The 21676-nt window shown below is 39.2% G+C and overlaps 1 protein-coding gene across 1 annotated transcript in view; it reads left to right on the plus strand.

The window, feature by feature from the left end:
- Positions 1-21676, plus strand: part of LOC130931704 (transmembrane protease serine 9-like) — a 32191-nt gene that overhangs the window by 2930 nt on the left and 7585 nt on the right. The window contains exons 2-11 of the mRNA XM_057860680.1: positions 6212-6232; positions 6394-6556; positions 6709-6971; positions 8621-8766; positions 9454-10003; positions 10086-10260; positions 10338-10591; positions 10665-10762; positions 10827-11155; positions 18192-18283. Coding sequence (XP_057716663.1) covers positions 6212-6232; positions 6394-6556; positions 6709-6971; positions 8621-8766; positions 9454-10003; positions 10086-10260; positions 10338-10591; positions 10665-10762; positions 10827-11155; positions 18192-18283 — 2091 coding nt within the window. The remainder of the gene's footprint in view (positions 1-6211; positions 6233-6393; positions 6557-6708; positions 6972-8620; positions 8767-9453; positions 10004-10085; positions 10261-10337; positions 10592-10664; positions 10763-10826; positions 11156-18191; positions 18284-21676) is intronic.

The following is a 21676-nucleotide window of genomic DNA, read 5'->3' on the forward strand; positions in this document are numbered from 1 at the left end:
TTTGTTTTAGAAAGATAGGTGTTTTGATTCATCTTTTTTAGGACGTGAATAATGCTGGCCACTTACTTCAGCCCCAGGACACCTGGGTAGCTGTTGTTGTGGAAGCTGCTGTAGATGTTCTTCCAAAGGTGCACGGGGTCAAAGTAGACCAAGATCTGCTTGTTGCCGTCGGCGTAGGGGTTTGTGTAGGACCATGGTGTTTCACTGAAAGTTATTAGATTTGAAATATTACATAAAAAAATAAAACACGTAAAAGCTGATTGCTTTGCAGAAATATCTCAAATGAAATCTAGAGATACAAAATCCAACATGGCCGCCGTAGCAAAACAATGAGGTTTTGACATTGAAATTCTTGTGAATAAGTGCTTAAATCCCTGAATTCTTTATAGATATGGATGTAAAACAGTCTCGATTCTTGGTTAAAAGCAAAAGAAACCGTGCAGGTAGCATGTATTTTACGTAAAGACGAGCCGCACATTCGCTATATTTAAGTTCCCTGTGGAGCCGCCTTTCTACAAGTCCACAGCAAAGAGCTTTTTACGTTGAAATTCCTGTGAACAAATGCTTAGATCCCTGAATTTTATATAGATATCGACGTAAAACAGTCTCGATTCTTGGTTAAAAGCAAAAGAAACCGTGCAGGTAGCATGTATTTTACATAAATATGGCGAATGTGCAGTTTGTCTTTAAGTTCACTGTGGTGCCGACTTACAAGTCCACAGCAAAGAACTTTTCATGTTCAAATTCTTGTGAATTAATGCTTCAATCACTGAATTTTTTATGGAAATGGATGTAAAACTGTCTCGATTCTTTGTTAAAAGAGCTAAAAACCAGGCAGTTGCGCATCTATTTTACGTATATATGTCGAAGAATGACGCCAATACCATAGCGGTTCCCATTCTCCCATTGATTTTTTTTTTCTCACAATGTTTCAAAAGGCATGCATGGAACGAAAAATATAATATTTACCTTGAATCCTCGAACAAATCACTCCTGAGAAAATCCTTCCTGTTGCGGTACAGCTTTCGTAGTTCTTCACAAATCCAAGCTTAAAACCGGTTTTGACATGACCGTGTGCCGTCTTCGGCTGACTATTACTAAATGAAGCTTCAAGCTCGACCCCCTATCGTAAGGCGTGACGCAAAGAATGATGAAGTGACAGGTCAATAGGTTATGAAGTCTATTCGGTAGGTTTGGTTCAAATAGTTAAAAAATAGGATTTTTATAAATGTGTACACTATTATGTTATACTGGCGTAAAAAAAAGATGTGCAAATTGACGATATTCTTTAAAAACTTAGCTTCCTACCGTATTTACGACACCACATGAACGCAGCATCAATCTGCGTGCGTCAAAATAATTTGTTCCGACTGACGTTCTGATGCATGAACACGCAAGACCTAATCAGATCAATATTTTTACTGTCCATAAACACAGTCCATCCGATCATAACTTAAATCTGAACGCTAATTGGATTGAAGAAATTTTGTCTATGCACTGAAAAAAATCACTCATTGGATGAACACAAATAAATTTTGGGCAGGATTTCCATCCATTAAACTTATGTAGCCCCAACTCAAACTAAGTACCTCCTTGTAAAAGATTTAATTGAGTTTGTCAAACTCATTTTTATCAAATACAGCCAAAATAAAATTAGTACTTTAACTGGCCTCAACTTATTTACATTTGTTCAACTCAAATTAATATAGTCTAAAATAATTTTTTTCATACTTCATTTGACCCTCGTATCAGACAGAACACAAAATCTGGTCAGTGTTTTTATTTAAAACAAATAAAAATGCATCCCAGCTTACAGGATACCTATCATCAACATGGAACTCATCAAAATAATGATGAAAAACATTCTTTTAAGTTTTTTTCCTCTATGATGAAGACAGTGCATGACCTATCACATTTAGAAAAGTAATCTGCTGACTTCAGAAGTGGTTCAAACAAAGTAGCACTAGTACAACAATAATACAAGTACAATATTTGCAAAGGCCAAGGCATGATATAACCAGCTCCAATTAAACACGAATCCTTACCATAAAGTGCACTATGTAACGCCTGCAAGCACATATTAACTATACATGTACAACACACATGTCGAAGTAAAAAAACAGAACCTGAAAAACTTTTAATTTGAGTCCACTCAGCCGATCCATATGCCCTCAATCACAATTCCCACGTCCTCTGGCTCCTCATGTCCATCTCTTCTGATTGTGTAAATCCCCATGACTGTGGTGGCGATGTCCCTTTCTGCATCCTCAGCAGCAGATGACTGAACACAGAAAACAAATTTAAATAAAACGCTAAACAACAAACAGAAAATCATATATAAAATATAAATGCACAGTTACATTTAGCCCCACGATATAATAGATTATGCTAGGTGCAAGAGTGCCGATGCCATTTGTCGCATTCCACAATTTATATAAACTCTCCCTCGTGTAGTTTAGCTAGCTAGCTAGCAAGCCCGCAATGTCTGACTTCACTGACGGTGAAATTTGTCTCACGGTCTCTTCACAGCAAGCTTTTAAAAATATGAGATAATCAAGTACTCACCAATGAGTGGGATTACAGCACCTTTGAGCGTCTCTGTAAAGCAGGGCTTCCCAAACGACGGCCCGCGGGCCGGATACAGGCCGCCACCACATTTGGTCCGGGCCCCTGAGCAATACCAGAGAGCATTTTCATTTTTTTTCCTTTTCTCTCAATAGTGTTATTTATTTCCTGGCCTTTTTCTGTGAAGAACTCAGAAAGGGTTATTTGGTTATTATCTATTTAATTAATAGTAGGGTTGTTCCGATCATATTTTTTTGCTCCCGATCCGATCGTTTTAGTTTGAGTATCTGCCGATCCCGATATTTCCCGATCCTATTGCTTTTTTTTTGCCCCCGATTCAATTCCAATCATTCCCGATAATTTTTCCCGATCATATACATTTTGGCAATGCATTAGGAAAAAAATGGATAAAACTAGGACGAATATATACATTCAACATACAGTACATAAGTACTGTATTTGTGGATTATGACAATACATCCTCAATATGGCATTTACATTATTAACATTCTTTCTGTGAGAGGGATCCACGGATAGAAAGACTTGTAATTCTTAAAGGATAAATGTGACTTTGTATATTGTGACTAAATATTGCCATCTAGTGTATTTGTTGAGCTTTCAGTAAATGATACTGTATCCATTTAACTTCTGCCCAAATGCATGATGGGAAGTGCAACCATGACTGTGCGTTGTGGTACCAATTGATATATCTTCTCTGCGTTGGGAAATAACATAGGGTGTAGAAAAAGAAGAAAAAGATCAAGTACTACCTTTCTTCCCCACATTGCTTCCCACGATTATTCTAATCGTTGGGAGAGGGATTGTAAGGCTTTAGCCATTTAAAAAAAAGGCTGCAAAGTCTGCCAAAATTCACTCTACTCGTCTTACGCTGCCTTTTAGCTCTATATACTGTATGGGTAGAACGGCGCCATTATAGATTGAACGCGACAATGACAATGCAATGCGTGAGTGGGTCGTGCAGCGCATGTAACGTGATAAATGTAAAAAATATTAATTCACGCCCCTACCTTAAGCTTAAACTAAAGATTCTGGAAGAGTGTAACACATTATGTTTGTAACGTTAAATACAGTGCCTTGCAAAAGTATTCGGCCCCCTTGAACCTTGCAACCTTTCGCCACATTTCAGGCTTCAAACATAAAGATATAAAATTTTAATTTTTTGTCAGGAATCAACAACAAGTGGGACACAATCGTGAAGTGGAACAAAATTTATTGGATAATTTAAACTTTTTTAACAGATAAAAAACTGAAAAGTGGGGCGTGCAATATTATTCGGCCCCCTTGCGTTAATACTTTGTAGCGCCACCTTTTGCTCCAATTACAGCTGCAAGTCGCTTGGGGTATGTTTCTATCAGTTTTGCACATCGAGAGACTGACATTCTTGCCCATTCTTCCTTGCAAAACAGCTCGAGCTCAGTGAGGGTGGATGGAGTGTTTGTGAACAGCAGTCTTCAGCTCTTTCCACAGATTCTCCATTGGATTCAGGTCTGGACTTTGACTTGGCCATTCTAACACCTGGATACATTTATTTTTGAACCATTCCATTGTAGATTTGGCTTTATGTTTTGGATCATTGTCCTGTTGGAAGATAAATCTCCGTCCCAGTCTCAGGTCTTGTGCAGATACCAACAGGTTTTCTTCCAGAATGTTCCTGTATTTGGCTGCATCCATCTTCCCGTCAATTTTAACCATCTTCCCTGTCCCTGCTGAAGAAAAGCAGGCCCAAACCATGATGCTGCCACCACCATATTTGACAGTGGGGATGGTGTGTTCAGGGTGAGGAGCTGTGTTGCTTTTACGCCAAACATATCGTTTTGCATTGTGGCCAAAAAGTTCAATTTTGGTTTCATCTGACCAGAGCACCTTCTTCCACATGTTTGGTGTGTCTCCCAGGTGGCTTGTGGCAAACTTTAAACGAGACTTTTTATGGATATCTTTGAGAAATGGCTTTCTTCTTGCCACTCTTCCATAAAGGCCAGATTTGTGCAGTGTACGACTGATTGTTGTCCTATGGACAGACTCTCCTACCTCAGCTGTAGATCTCTGCAGTTCATCCAGAGTGATCATGGGCCTCTTGGCTGCATCTCTGATCAGTTTTCTCCTTGTTTGAGAAGAAAGTTTGGAAGGACGGCCTGGTCTTGGTAGATTTGCAGTGGTCTGATGCTCCTTCCATTTCAATATGATGGCTTGCACAGTGCTCCTTGAGATGTTTAAAGCTTGGGAAATCTTTTTGTATCCAAATCCAGCTTTAAACTTCTCCACAACAGTATCTCGGACCTGCCTGGTGTGTTCCTTGGTTTTCATAATGCTCTCTGCACTTTAAACAGAACCCTGAGACTATCACAGAGCAGGTGCATTTATACGGAGACTTGATTACACACACGTGGAGTCTATTTATCATCATCGGTCATTTAGGACAACATTGGATCATTCAGAGATCCTCACTGAACTTCTGGAGTGAGTTTGCTGCACTGAAAGTAAAGGGGCCGAATAATATTGCACGCCCCACTTTTCAGTTTTTTATTTGTTAAAAAAGTTTAAATTATCCAATAAATGTTGTTCCACTTCACGATTGTGTCCCACTTGTTGTTGATTCTTGACAAAAAAATTAAATTTCATATCTTTATGTTTGAAGCCTGAAATGTGGCGAAAGGTTGCAAGAATCAAGGGGGCCGAATACTTTTGCAAGGCACTGTACAATTAGAAAACGATTTAATTAAATATATATATATATATATTTAAAAAAGGCCTGTCCAATATTTTTTTGCCGATTCCGATACTTTGAAAATGACGTGATCGGACCAATCGATCGGCAATAATCTCTAATTATTATTATTATTATTTTTTAAATGTACTTTTGTTCCGTGAAGAATCCAGAAAGGGTTATTTGATTGTGGCTTTCTGAAAAACAATAATTTTTTACATTTAGGCACCCCTGCAATCGTCCTACTTTTTCTGTTACAAACTGACCTCGGCCCCTCATCAGAGAAGGGAAAAGTTATGTGGCCCTCACAGGAAAAAGTTTGGGGACCCCTGCAGTAAAGTATATCCCCGCAGCAGTGCCAAAAGAAGTTGTCGGTGAAAAAGCAAGTCCAGACCGGGATGAACAGAGGCTGAGCGCGCGTTGCATTGCACATGCGCAATGGGCGGTCCAAATTCAAATGAAACACATTCGTTGTGAGTTCTGAATGTGAAGATGAAACTATTACGTTGACACTATTAAATGTACATATATTTCGTATTTAATAGATTTGTTTTAGCAAATCAAACAAAAACTTAATGTGTCACATCAAAGAAGGGCTTGGATAAGTTTTTTGAGTGCCAATGTGATTCAAATCGGATTGACAAACTAGGGATTCTTTGTGTCAATTGGAAATCAAGAGTCTCAACCTAAGTCTGTTCTCTGTTGCTTACTTTTCAAATACTCAGTTTAGCTTTTTATCCTTTTAGTTTGGAGTATTATTTCCATTTCCTACTATAAATAATTTTATTCTCTTGGTCTTGCTCATTTTGCAGTGATGTTAAATGACCTTGTGTTGCATTGTGCTATACAAATACGTTCGCCTTGCATAAAGTAGAAGCCTTTCTTTCAAAAATGAAGCTTTTCTGCCTTTTTTATTTTCAGAGTGCGGCGCACAACTAGATGGTGAGTCGCAACTTTTCTTTCAACTGCTTAACACTGATTTTGCATTATTAGCAAATTATCAGAGGAAGGCACCCTCTTCTATTTGAAATTAGCCGAATATAAATTATTTGCCTTAATTTAAAAATAAAATGACTTTGTGACCAATTTTTCTGCATGCATAGTGTGCGGGAAGGCCCCTCTCAACCCGCGCATTGTAGGGGGGGGAGAGGCTCCTGAGGGAGCGTGGCCCTGGCAGGTTAGCCTACACAGAGCCGGGCGTCACTTCTGCGGTGGGTCGCTCATCAACAGTCAGTGGGTGCTGTCAGCCGCGCACTGTTTTCAGAGGTCAGAAACGCACACACACATCAACAAGACCATCAGGTGTTTCAAGAGAAATCACTTCATTTCATTGGCCAAAGAACGATGAACGCATGCAGCATGACATCATAATTTCAGTACCTTGTATTTGGCCCTCAAGTCATGTTGTGTATGTGCAGGTCTCAAATTGTGACAGCGATTTTAGGTCGGCAGAGCCAGCAGGGTTCCAATCCTAATGAAGTGCGCAAATCAGTCGAAAGGACCGTCGTCCATCCAAACTACAACCCAAATAATGAAGACAACGACGTGGCACTCTTGCTCCTTTCTACGCCTGTCAACTTCACTCACTACATCAGGCCCATCTGTCTGGCTGAAGCCACAAGCACCTTCTTCAGTGGAACAGACAGCTGGGTCACCGGATGGGGAAACATCAACGAGGGTGGTCAGTTCAAACTTCAAACAATCTTTGTCACTTTAGCTTAGTTTAAAATCCGATCAGCACACCGGCTGAGCCCACAAATGCAAACAGATACGATTTAGTCAGCCAGTTTGAAAATGGATCATACTTGTGCACTGTGTCCGTCAGTGTTTTTAATAACGCCGTTAGACTATAACGGCGTTACTAACGGCGTTATTTTCTTCAGTAGTGAGTAATCTAATTAATTACTTTTCTCATCTTGGCAACGCCGTTACCGTTACTGAGGCGGGAAAGGCGTGCGTTACTATGTTGGTTGACTGACGCGAGAAAAGTCTGAGAAAGACGGACTCACGCAGACGAGAGAGCAGAGCATGAGTGGGGAGGATGCGAGGGAGGGTGACGCCGTTGCAAACGCAATGCTACTATGCTAGGTGGCTCCAATAATACCTGACTGTAGCCGATAGCCTACAAACTACATGTTAGGATTCCCGGAATGGAGGGGATCCTTATTCAGACACAGGCACGGTGTGCCAATGAACCAAAATGCTTTATTGTGTCCAACACAAAAGCAGTGGAACTCGATGATCAGGGTCGTCGAGTGGGCGTGAGGCGATGAAGCTCGGGAAGGAGGCAGGCATGAAATCCGACAAGGGGCGCACAAAAAACAGGACCTGGGACGAGAGCAAAAAAGAGGCGGTAATAAGAGCAATAAGTAAAGAATGCGAGATACAACTGACTTGGCAAACAGACTCGTTGATCGGGCGACGAGGTGGTGGCGTCCACTGCTTTTAAAGAGGGCTGATTATCATCGCCATCACCTGTGGCCGCTCCACCTGTCTGACGTCCACTCTGTAATCAGAATAAAAACACGCACACCTGCCAGAGGTGGGCCAGGGCTCAGGAAGGAGGAGCAGAGGCCCTAACACTACGCCTACATGACGCTTTGGTAGATATCACATATATACAGAACTAGATGCAAATGACAATCACAGCTGCATTAGCAACATGTATAATAAAGAACTAGATGCGTTAGTAAACAGCCGCCACCTTAAAGCAGATTTCTCAGGAAGGCTTTGTTAGAGAGAACCTTCCTAGCGAACCTAAGTAACTTTTTATCTAGAATGCTCCTAAATCGGCTAAATCTTGACTTAAATCTATCTTTAAATGATGAAGTAGTTTTAAAACTTACACATGTCAAAAGTAGACAGAAGAGAACTAATGCAATAATGGGAGCAATTTTAACAACTTTAACGGTTGATTCACAACATTAAATGACTTCTACACATAGCAAAGGTTACTATCTAGTTATCGTAATATCTGCAATACCCCTGTGTCTAGTTAAGATTAGGGTAAAGAATTGGGCTAGGGCCAATTGTCCCCAAAAACCCTTTAAACTTCACATTGTGTGACCTTTATTTTTTTTTTTTTGAGAAAAAAACAAAACAAAAGATGAAAATTATCACCAGTTACTTTGCCAGGTAACTAATCACTCTTACATTCAGGTAACTGAGTTACTAATGCAATTACTTTTTGGGAGAAATAATTTGTAACTGTAATTAATTACTTTTTTAAAGTAAGATTAACAACACTGGTGTCCGTCCGGTTCTGTCCATTTCACACTCTACGTGTAGCTGTTCGCTTAATGAGCCACTTTGTTTGTTGTTTGTGCGCAGTTTCATTGCCGTTCCCGGAGAACCTAATGGAGGTGGAGGTCCCTGTTGTAGGAAACCGCCAATGTAATTGTGATTACGGGCCAGGACGCATCACTGACAGCATGATTTGTGCCGGCCTGAGAGAGGGAGGAAAAGACTCCTGCCAGGTGAAAAGTTCATTCGTGTCTATCCATGACCTGCTAAATTTGAAGGAAATAGTTTGTGCTTAGTTGTGCCATAAAAATGTGTGTGTGTTTGCACTTGCAGTGATAACAAATTATTTTTTGGCTCATACAAAGTTCGCCAAGCCACCCCATTTACTCCAAATAGATCTGCGATGCTACCAATATGGAACCCTTCTCCCAGTGTGACTTGTTTGTAAATTGTATGAATTTAGGACTCAACTAATCTAGATTTTGTAGGAGATATGCAACTGCACTCCTAAACTCCAATAAGACACACTGACAAAAGAACTTGTGGTGGAACACAACTGTATAATGTTTTGTTTTTTGGTAAGTAATAAACACTATGTAAGTAATAAAATCTAAATACAATGTAAAAAAAAAAAAAAAAAAAAAACTGCCCAAAGAGAGACACCAGGGAACCATGAGGGAACCATGAGGAAGCAACTAGGAGGTCTGCCACAACCAAATACTTACAGAGGGTGAGGCACTAGAAAGTAAAACGTATCAATAGCTATCAAACAGTAGCAGCACCAACAAATGTTTTACAGCACAAACGTTGTGCTCCCGAGTAACTATAGTGGTTGAGCTGGATTTTTTTTGTGTGCAATAAAAGTGCGTTAGTGGAAGTCTGCTGCAAAATTTTAACAATGAATTGTGGCTGTTCTGCAGGGAGATTCTGGCGGTCCCATGGTGAGCAAACAAGGTTCGATGTGGGTCCAGAGCGGTGTGGTGAGCTTTGGAATAGGATGCGCCCGGCCAAATCTGCCAGGGGTTTATGCGCGGGTGTCACAATACCAGGAGTGGATTAGCAACGAAATCGGTGTTGACGACCTGCCGGGCTTCGTTACTTTCACATCGTCATGCACCGACCCAGACCGAGATGTGAGCTGTCCTGGCCTACCTCCTGCACCCACCCACCCCATTTGCCCCACAATCAGCCCCACCACCATTTCCACAGGCCCACCTACAAGCACCCCTAGTAGCCCCACAACCAGCCCCACCACCATTGCCACAGGCCCACCGACAAACACCCCTAGTAGCCCCACAACCATTGCCTCAGGCCCACCGACAGGCACCCCTCGTAGCCCCACAACAAATGCGACAAGCCCACTGACAAGCTCCCATACTAGCACTGCCACCAAGCCTCCTATAAGCCCCACCACTGCTCCTACCAACCTCCCTACCATGGGACCCACCATGACCACCACGGCGCCCCCAAGTGAGCATGAAGCGTTACAAACAACAGGTCATCTAACGTTTAGGCGAGTATTGTTGAAAAGGATGTCATATATTTCCCACAGCCGTATTGTGCGGAAATGCACTTTTGAACCCTCGCCTGTCAAGCCCTGGGTCAGCGTCAGCCCAGGAGGGCTTCTGGCCCTGGATGGCCAGTTTGCACTGGAACGGAAGTCACATCTGTGGCGGCACTCTGGTGTCCGAGACCGCCGTGCTCAGCAGTGCGCAGTGCTTTAACCAGTAAAGCATCAAATCAGCTTGTGAATTAAATATGTAAGCCCAATAGAAAAATTGCTCAAGCTGCCCAATCCTCACAGGTCCAGCACACCGTCTGAGTGGACAGTCTTCTTGGGTCGCTTGAAGCAGAATGGCTCCAACATCCATGAGACAGAAATGCATGTGAAAAACATCACAACGAGTGCACTGTCTGGTCAAAACGTAGCGATCCTGCATTTGGCGACTCGGCCATCGCTGTCCAACTTTATCCAACCCATCTGCATGGAAAGCGGGCAGACCTTCGCCATTGGGTCCGCCTGCTGGGTTGCCGGATGGAGCGCGAGCAGTGGAGGAGGTCCGTGCTAAAAAATGCACCTCAGTTGAGTTAGTCTTTGAAACCTTGTCTTCCTTTTGTTTCATTCTGTTAGAAGAGCAAGTCTTGCATGAGGTCAATACAGCACTGATTGACTGCGGGAGCAGCCCATCCACCGAGAACATTTGTACGGGACCTCTAGGGTTGGACCAGGTGAGCTTCATTTCTTTTGCCCCTTTCACAACTGCAACAACTTAACCCAGTTTTCTGACTTCAGGAAGACAACGGCGGTCCGTTGATGTGCCAGCTGGACGGCTTCTGGTACCAAGTAGCGGTGCTTTTGGCCAGCAGCAGCAGAACCACCAGGGAAATGGGACGAGAGACCGAAATGACAGTCTTCCCCAAACTTAACAACTACGAATCCTTCCTTAGGGAGGAAGTTGGGGACTTTTTGTCACCGACAGTCGCCACAACAGCTGCACCCACTACCGGCCCCATTGTTGTCCCTGCTAGCGCAGTCACTGTCTCTTCTGGCTCTTCAGCGCCACATCTACTCAGCTGGCTTCTAGTGAGTTGCGTGGGGCTACATGCCGCCCAAGTGCTGATGCCAAACTAAATACTCATTTAATATAACACACTTGTTTTGCTCTTGTAATTTATTTATTCATTATTGATTATTAGAAATAAAATACAGTAGTTTTTACTATAGTTCTAACTAAGATTCTTGGTCTGGAGAACACATTTTGGCTTCTTGGGCTTGTGTTGGCCTAAACTCCCAAATGTTTTGCTCTCGTCTCAGACTTGTTGGCGGGGCAGAATCGAGAGTTTCTATTTAGACCAGCTATTAACTTGAGATTTCGACAGACTTGGCACTAAAAGAAAAAATACATTTAATGTTTGTGTTACTAACATTCCTGACTACCTCCTTCACAATGTTAAAAAAATATACGAGTTAATAAAATCTATTTTTATGGTTTTGTTCTCATCTTGTGTCTTAGTCTTGTCTTGACTCACAAAAGTCTTAGTCTGAGGCTCGTATTGAAATCAACTGTACAGGTAGTCCCCGGTTTATCAACTAGTCCCGTTCCTGCGCTGGCGCTGTAAACCGGATTTCCGCGTAAATCAGAATTAACCCTTTAAATGCCTCAAAACACACTCTAAATAAAAAAATTAAAAGATTTTAAAGCATCAAAAATCAATGTATTATACATCATTGTAAAGTCCAAGCTTGACAGTGAGCTAAGCTCCGAAATGACGATGTCAGAAGCCCGTGCGGTGTGCTGACTTTATTCAGCTGCTCATGACATCAACACTTGCACAGTGAAACTAAAATAAAATGAAATTAAATCAGTCTCAGCTTCAATAACAGCAATTCATATTTGTGTTCTCATGTCGCTGCTGTTACAGCAATAACAAATGATTAGCATGTATCAGTTAGCGTCCGCACATCATCAAAAACAATCACATAAACTCTCCCAAAGTATTCGACTACAATTGAAAATGCACAATAAACAGTACAAAAGAGGTTATATAGACCCTACTCACCTACGTCACAAAATGACGTGTCGCTGTATCCGGCCGCCATGTTGTCCGTCATTTTAAAGCCCTATTCTCAATGGTTTCAATTAGTCGTGCAATTTATAGAGCAATTCATGGAAGCCCCGGTGTTATCTGACGCTGTAAACTAATTGGATGCGTTGCATAAAAGGCGTTATGTGGAAAAGCTTCATTTTATCCATTCGCCAGATCCATATTTGATGCCTAAATCGATGTTTTTCGACCCGCTGTCTTCGCCGTCTCTGCCTGACATCTGCTACCCTGATATTTACAACTATCTTGTCCACACAAAATCAGCCTATTCTCACGAAAGTTTGAAAAACTTTAAGAGCTTGGAGGCTTATAAATACTTCGTTGCTGGTTGGGTGAAACAGGTCCTCATCCACGAAAATTCAGCAGGAATCTCGTGTGCTCGGGAAGGTGAGTTACGAAATTTTCAATTCAAAATCTTTTGTTCTTGCTAACATCCACTGTCAAGTCTAATGTATTTCATGTCATTTGTCAATGGAGCTAGGGCTTTTAATGTTTATATGGTTTAGCGATTGCACTCTCACTACATACATATATAATATGTAATAAATATGAAGTGCGATAGCACTACTCCAGATTGTCCCTAGTTGAATTTATTTTTTGGCTTTTGACCTCAATAGTGAAATTGAGAATTAATTGTATGACAACTGTCTGATTATCCCCTTATAATTATATATTTTCAGGTAGTTCATTCACAACGTCTGAGTGTATGTTGTCGGCGATTAGCCTAGCAATGATCTTAATTGTGGTTGTCAGCCCAAAACCCTCTAAATATATATTAAATGCATCTTACCAGATATAAAATGACTACTACATAATCTGTGGTAATCGTTAGGAGCCCAGTTTTCTCGTTGAATTGCAGCAGCCCATCTCGCTCTCCTCTCCAGGTCTCTCGGAATCCGGTAGAACTTCAAGTCTCTCCGTCTATCTTCTCTGTTATTGCAACCGACCGCCACACACGCCTTCACCATTTTGATTACTAATGTTAACGAGCAGAAAAACACGCCATAATAGGAGGAATTTACGTAGCGGTAATGCATCAACAGTGACGAGTTGACGGACAATATGGCGCGGGGGCGTAGTTGTGACGTCATGTGAGTAGGGTCTATACAGCCGTCGCCTCTGAAGGATTCTCAAGCAACAAATGTGTGCGTAGGCTGTCACCTCTTCACTCGGCTGCTTCCTCATGTGTTCGTGTGCTGTCACTGCCGTGTGCGGGGTGGGCGGGTGTGTAAATGCTCTCACGTGCGGAAGTACAACCTGCTCTACGCTACATGCGCCAAAATAAAAGCATGCGTCATAAAACAAAAGTCAACATTTAAAAAACAAAACAAAAAACAAAAAAAGACAAAACGCAGGCATCTTAAAGTCAAAATTGCCTAAGTCGTTTCCGTCGTAACCCGGTATTTACCTGTATTTTCTGTATGTGTTCATCTGGAGTATGTGACTATTTTGTCTATAAACTTTAAACACAAAAAGAAACACTGAAATTTAATTCCAAATTTAATTGATGCACCCTGTTTACCCATTTTTTTTAAACTAGTAAAATAATACATATGTATTTTTTTAATAACGGGACCCAAAAATATTTATTTTAAAAATCATTTTTAAATCTATTTTCTTCAAAAAGTAATATATATATATATGTATACATATGTATACATATGTATAGAAATCAAGCATGTATTTACTATTTTGGTCCAAGGCCATTAAGTGTTTTGTAGACGTGCAGTAGTATTTTATCGTCTATCCTTTGACTCACTGGAAGCCAGTGTAATGATTTCAAATCCAGTTTAATGTGGTCCAGTTTCCTTGTATTTGTGATGACTCTGGCTGCAGCATTCTGTACTAGCTGCAGTTTCCTGACTGAGTTTTTATCAAGACCTGTAGATATACCGTTGCAGTAGTCCAAGCTGCTGAAAATTAATGCATGCATAAGTTTTTCCGTGTCTTGATGAGTCAGAAGCCCCTTAATTCTGGCTATATGTTTTAGGCCGTGAAAATCAGATTTAGTGAGGACTTTAGATGCCTATCAAATTTTAAGTCTGAGTCAATAATTACGCCAAGGTTTCTGACTTTATTTGTAGCTGTAAGTGACATTGTGCTAAGGTGCCTGCTTATTTTTGACCTTTCCTTTTTTGGCCCAAAAATGATCTTCTGTCTTCTCCACATTTAACTGGAGAAAATTCTGGCACATCAATTCATTCATTTGATAAACATCATTTGTGGCCACCCAGATGCATGTAAAACAAAAAAATTTAAATAAATCATTAGATATATATGAGTCATCCAGGCCTAACACACACAATTGTTGCATTCAGGTATGCCTGGTGTTCCGTGCCAAGAACAATTGCTACACACGTACGCTTGACTCCAAAATAACACAGCTGTGTGTTCATAATTAGAACAATAGCACAAAGAAATACCTGAGCCCAAGGTGCTTTTTCCAGGTCATTGATCTTTACACTGACATGTCGCAGTGAAAAAAATTAGACGCTAAAAGCAATTCACATGGCTCACGAGAGAGAAGAGTAAAACAACTTTCCTTCAATAATTGCTTCACATGGTGTACACGTGGTCATCACATTTCAGTCCCATTGATGGCGTCTATTTGGCAGTCTATTTTGACAAAACATACTCCACGTCTATTGTTGTCAATGGTAACAAATCAGTGAAAAAGTGATATCGCAAACAATGTTTCGCGGGATTCTTGCAGGTTTCAACAAGTGAAATTTAGGCAAGGCAAGGCAAATTTATTTGTACAGCACAATTCAACTCAAGGTCATTCACAGTGCTTTAAATAACATGACAATCCACAAAAACACAAATAAAATGATGCATAAGTCACATTAAATCATGAAGAACGGTAAAAACAAACAAACAAACAAAAAACTATTGAAACGGGAAGTTGAAATTTGAACTACATGGGAAGTTATGAATACGCTGTTTAGGGCTATTTAAGACTTCTTTTTCAGGGGAAAGTTTCTCGGCCGACCTTACAAGCTAAGTATGTGTACCTTCTCTATTATTAACATTTTTTATTATTAATTACTTTGTTTTAAATTAATTTAAAGTGTTTTTCACCAAAACAAACATCAAATGAATGTAGAGTTTTTCAATCATATTTGTTGTATTTAACCGTTTAATTCATGTTTAGTATTAAAGGAAAAAAAGTAATACAAATTAACTTACAATAAAGTATAACCATAGACTTCATAATGATATTGACGGGACACACACTGCGCCATGTCGTCCCACACGCCGCTTCAATCGGTCAAAGTCGGTCGCAGTTATTCTCAAACACATGCAGCGATCCAAACGCCAGATTTAGGTTGAAAAAGTACGAAAGCTGTACCGCATACAAACAGGAAGGATTGTCTCAGGGGTGATTTGTTCGAGGATTCAAGGTAATTATTATATTTTTCGTACCATGCATGCATTTTGAAACGTTGTGAAAAAAAAAACCAATGGGAGAAATTAACCGCTACGGCATTGGCGTCATAGTTCGCAAAATTTACGTAAAATAAATGCTGTTCTGTCCTCACTAAACGTGAGCCTGTTTAGCTCGACAGACAGCACAACGAGGCGAAAGTGGGTTTTTGAAGCTTTTACTTTCTCACTTGGTGAATTCGTAAAACTGAAACACACATACAAAAATGTTGAAAATGACACACATCTCAATACTAAACATTTCACACAAAACAAATAGTAGCCAAATGTCCCTTCCATTCAATCAATATGTAAATTTTGTAAATTAAATCTGCCCCATTTGTAAACAAAGGTCCGCTAGCTTTGATGCTAAGAATGCAAACGTTTTCTCCCTTCTCTCATAGTAAAACGCTAAATATAACTATACAAACAATATTTCCCCACTTAAATACAAATACCACACCAACATACATTAATTGAAACAACTTACAGCCTCATGTGGGCCGAACCAGAACGTAGCTGTCCTTTAGCACTGTTAGACACGTCTGCTTCATAGTAATAAAAAAGCAGGAGTTCAACTACACCCAAAGCCGCCACCAGAGGTCATTATTTGACAAATACAATACTTGTGAACAAATCATCACAAATGTTAACTGCCCGGATTTTTGCTTTTAACCAAGAATCGAGACTGTATTACGTTCATGTCTATAAAGAATTCAGGGATTTAAACATTTATTCAAAAGAATTTTCAACGTAAAAAGCTCTTTGTGGTGATAAGGCGGCACCACAGTGGCTTAAAGACTAGCAGCACATTTGACATATTTACATAAAATCAATGCTGTTTTTTTCCCGCTTTTAACCAAAAAATTGAGACTGTTTTACGTCCATATCTATAAAGAATTCAGGGATTTAAACATTTTTTCACAAGAATTTTCAACGTACAAAGCTCTTTTGTGGTGATAAGGCGGCGCAACAGTGGCTGAAAGACTAGAACCACATTCGACAAATTTACATAAAACAAATGCTAACTGCCTGTTTTTTTTTGTTTTGTTTTTGCTTTCAACCAAGAATCGAGACTGTTTTACGTCCAAATCTATAAAGAATTTAGGGATTTAAGTACAGTATTTATTCACCACAAGAATTGTCAACGTCAAAAGGTCTTTGTCTGTGTTTCCACTCGGTCAGCTTTGACGGAGATATGCCCCCTATTAATCGGCCCCGCGACCCGTGTCCTGTCAAAATAATATGAAGTCTATGGTATAATTTATTAACAATGAAAAAATTTAAAGTGCATCAATTTAACTAAATTGCAAAAAAAGTCACATCCAAACTGTAAAAAAACACTCAAGGTACATGTTTTGACCATTTGATACTGAAAAATAAAATTTAATAAAATCAATAATTATTATTACATTCAATATGATTAGCAACATTAAGTCATGAGGACAATATGCCAAACAATTTGACTGAAACAACAAAAATTAGTAGAACAAAAACGACATTGTCATTCAACAGGGGGACAGTTTTTATTCTTGCTGCAAGCAGTATCAGCTGCTTTATGGTGTGGGGTTATTTTGCACTTAGCAACTTGGTATGCCACCTTATATGATGCTAACAGTACTCGCTGGTTTACTGATGTAACACTGACAAAGCGGGACAATTGTTGGCAATACAGTGATCCCTCGCAACTTCGCGCTACTAACTCCGCCTCCTCGGTCCATTGCGGATTTTTTTTTCAGTTAAAAAAAAAAACAAATACAAATGAGCTGTCCGCAGCCGATCGCGTAGTCTCACTCTGCCCCCTTCCTCCCTCTCCCTGCTCTTTATTCGTTAGGCGTGCATTGGAGTTGCTTAATAAAGTTAACGGTGATTGACAGGTGTTTGGGTTTGATGATGCCAGAGACACGAACTTTAAAGTGCCGCATGCGTCAGTCATCGTTTAACTTGTTAAACAGTTGCTGTGGGGATTTGAGTTGGCTCACTCAATGAAGCATTCAATAAAGCCATGCATTTTCTACTATTTTGTTCTTGTTTTTAAAAATTTGGTGGGACATTAACTTGTTTAAGACTTACGGTAACTCATAATTATTACATTTGAAGAGCTTAATGGAGTGGACTCATATGCTGAATTCAGTCTTTATTGAACACAAACAATCAGGAGCAGAAACAAACTAAGGGCGCTCCAGAAGGAGGAAATAACAAGGTATTAAATAAAATGATACAAACGGGAAATAAGAGAGCCAGGAAAAATGCACTGGAGTAGGTCACTGTAACAAAAGGACTTGGCACTAGGCATAAAACAACAACGAACTGTGGTAGAATACTATGAATACACTTATAATGTAGAATATCTTGGACTATGAATACTGGCTGTAGTGACAATGAGGGGCGAAGACACTTTGGCACGAGAATAGGGAGTTACAAACAATTTAAGCACATGAGGAATGGGGCACAGGTGCGAACAATAGGTAGGCGTGGCTGGAGGGAACGGAGACCTCTGGCTCCTGGGCGGTGAAAACTGGAGCGTCATAGCCAAACACACATTTGAACCGCGACATACCAGTAGCTATGGTGGGCAGCGTATTATGGGGAAACTCGACCCAGACCAGGTGGTTGCTCCATGTAGACTGGTTCTGAGATACCAGGCACCGGAGGCTGATTTTAAACTGCTGGTTCAGGCGCTCGGTCTGGCCGTTGGATTCTGGGTGATATCCAGTGGTCAGGCTGGCTTTGACTCCGATTAGCTTGCAGAAGGCCCCTCAGAATCGGGACACGAACTGGGACCCTCGATCGGAAACGATATCCTTGGGGAACCCATGAACCTGAAACACTTGCCTCATCGCAATCTCGGCGGGGTCCTTGGCAGAGGCCAGAGCTGGCAGAAAAATAATAATCAGGACAATATTTAGCGGGCCCTATTTGACATCCAATTCCGGCCTTACCCGCGTGTATTTTTGATGGGCAATCCCCCCCAAAAATGTATGTATGTATGTATATATATATATATATATATATATATATATATATATATATATATATATATATATATATATATATATATATACGCACACATATTAGGGCTGTCAAAATTCTCGCGTTAACGGTCGGTAATTAATTTTTTAGATTAATCACGTTAAAATATTTGACGCATTTAACGCACATGCCCCGCTCAAACAGATTAAAATGACAGCACAGTGTCATGTGCACTTGTTATTTGTGTTTTTGGTGTTTTGTCGCCCTCTGCTGGTGCTTGGGTGCGACTGATTTTATGGGTTTCAGCACCATTGTGTAATTATTGACATCAACAATGGCGAGCTACTAGTTTATTTTTTGATTGAAAGTTTTACAAATTTTATTAAAACGAAAACATTAAGAGGGGTTTAAAAATAAAATTTCTATAACTTTTACTAACATTTATCTTTTAAGAACTACAAGTCTTTCTATCCATGGATCGCTTTAACAGAATGTTAATAATGTTAATGCCATCTTGTTGATTTATTGTTATAATAAACAAATACAGTACTTATGTACAGTATGTTGAATGTATATTTCTGTCTTGTGTCTTATCTTTCCATTCCAACAATAATTTACAGAAAAATATGGCATATTTTATAGATGGTTTCAATTGCGATTAATTATGATTAATTAATTTTTAAGCCGTGATTAACTCAATTAAAAATGTTAATAGTTTGACAGCCCTAATATATATATATATATATATATGTATATATATATATATATACACACATATACATATACACATATATATTAGTGCTGTCAAATTTATCACGTTAACGGGCGGTAATGAATTTTTTTTGATTAATCACGTTAAAATATTTGACGCATTTAACGCAATGACCTACTCATGCATTGCCTCAAACAGATTACAATGACGCACTTGAGAGCTAAGAGGCTGAGAAAGGTGTCTTGTTTTGTGCTTTTTCTTAACAAAGGTCTACCACACGCGGCGTGTTGGCACTTTGTTTCTTTATTAGCACATTCATCTTCAACATTAACCCAGCTTACGGCTCTCGGCAGGGCGAAACTCTGACTCACTCCTGCATCATGTAAGTAAACAGTATTGGCGCCGCGTGCAATTTAGGGTGCCTCGGATAATTCTATATCAGAAAATTAAAAAAGGCGAGTGGACACAGGCGTTCATTGGACTGCGCCGTTTATTGGCATAAGCTTTGGCAACTCCTTCACAACAAACATAAGTATCATTCGGTGAAAGCACAACAAAAATATCTCTAAAAAAATAATGTTCACAAAAAGAAAAGCGCTTCAATCTGTAGTAATGAGGCGCTATTATCACACAGTTAAACAACAGCGCAAAGAGAACTGGCATTCCCAATCAAAATAGCTATGCAAAATACACATAAAACTTACTCAGACTTGGGTCAAACTCTATTCAAACATTTAGTTTAGTCCAACAAATACACTGGATGGCAATATTTAGTCACAATATACAAACTATCAGAGGTCTCGTACGTTGTGAAGCCAGCACTCAAATGACCTTGAGGTACAATGCATGGACCAGTAAACAGGGAACTACGGCGTCAGTCGAGGGACAAAACACGCTGTTTGGCTTGATTTCTAAATTAATTTAAAACTCGCCATTGACACCTTGTGGTGTATTTCAATCACTAACAGAAAGAATGTTAATAATGTTAATGCCATTTTGTGGATTTATTGTCATAATAAACAAATACAGTACTTATGTGCAGTATGTTGAATATATCCAGTATATCCGTCTTATGTCTTATCTTTCCATTCCAACAGTAATTTACAGAAAATATGGCATATTTTAGAGATAGTTTGAATTGTGATTAATTACGATTAATTAATTTTTAAGCTGTGATTAACTCGATTAAAAATTTTATTCGTTTGACAGCCAAGTTAAATGCAATGAATACATTGAAGGAACCGTTTGGGGGAATAAAAATCAATTATCAAAATAAATAAAATTTGTAATAAAAATATAAAAAATTCTAAATTTTTTGTAATAAAAATATAAATAATTCTAAATAAAATAATTTTATGAAAGGATTTTTCAAAAAACAAATTAAAAAAAAAAAAAAAAAAAGACAAATTCAAATAAGTATGGACCCTGTGTATTTTTCTATGGGAATTTTATTTTTTAGTATATTTTGTTTTGTGACCTCAAATAGCTTAACTCCTTGGCTGCTACAAGACGTCCAATCTCTTTTAACTGGGAGTAGGTGGATCATTCAATCGCTGACAGCCCCTCCCAGTTGAAGTGGATTTGACTGGATTGTATAGAATTTGTGCAATTTCTCATTCATCCACTTTTTAACAAAGCTCAACCTGTGTGTGTGTGTAGACCGCAACACGTGCTAGACGTGCTTTTACGGCTACAAGTGCTTCCTGCTTTCCAAATGCGCCAAGTGTGGAATTCCCATACATACCAATGCAGTGACATTATATAGCTGATGTAGAATGACTCTCAAATAATGAAATACAATTTTAAAACAAACTAATCATTGCAGTTATAATACACTATCATGTTTTCTTTTAATCACTGTATAGTTCCTGATGAGTTATAACAATCAAACTATGTTGTATTAATGTACACTGAATATGTTAAAAAGGTTTTTCATCAATTAATACTTTTTTCCTAGTTTGCTCACTATATTAGACAAAGATATTCAAATGAATGCTGTCAAACGATTAAAATTTTTAATCGAGTTAATCACAGCTTAAAAATTAATTAATCATAATTAATCGATATTCAAACCATCCATAAAATATGCCATATTTTTCTGTAAATTATTGTTGGAATGGAAAGATAAGACACAAAACGGATATACCCACTGACTGAGTATAAAATACTTGTTCTCCCCACTGTAAATTCAACATACTGTACATAAGTACTGTATTTGTTTATTATAACAATAATTCAACAAGATGGCCTTAACATTAACATTCTGTTAAAGCTATCCATGGATAGAAAGACTTGTAGTTCTTAAAAGATAAATGTTAGTACAAGTTATAGAAATTTTATATTAAAACCCCTCTGAATGTTTTCGTTTTAATAAAATTTGTAAAATTTTCAATGAAAAAATAAATTAGTAGCTCGCCATTGTTGAT

The sequence above is a fragment of the Corythoichthys intestinalis genome, chromosome 16 (genome assembly GCF_030265065.1).
Source record: "Corythoichthys intestinalis isolate RoL2023-P3 chromosome 16, ASM3026506v1, whole genome shotgun sequence".
NCBI lineage: Eukaryota > Metazoa > Chordata > Actinopteri > Syngnathiformes > Syngnathidae > Corythoichthys > Corythoichthys intestinalis.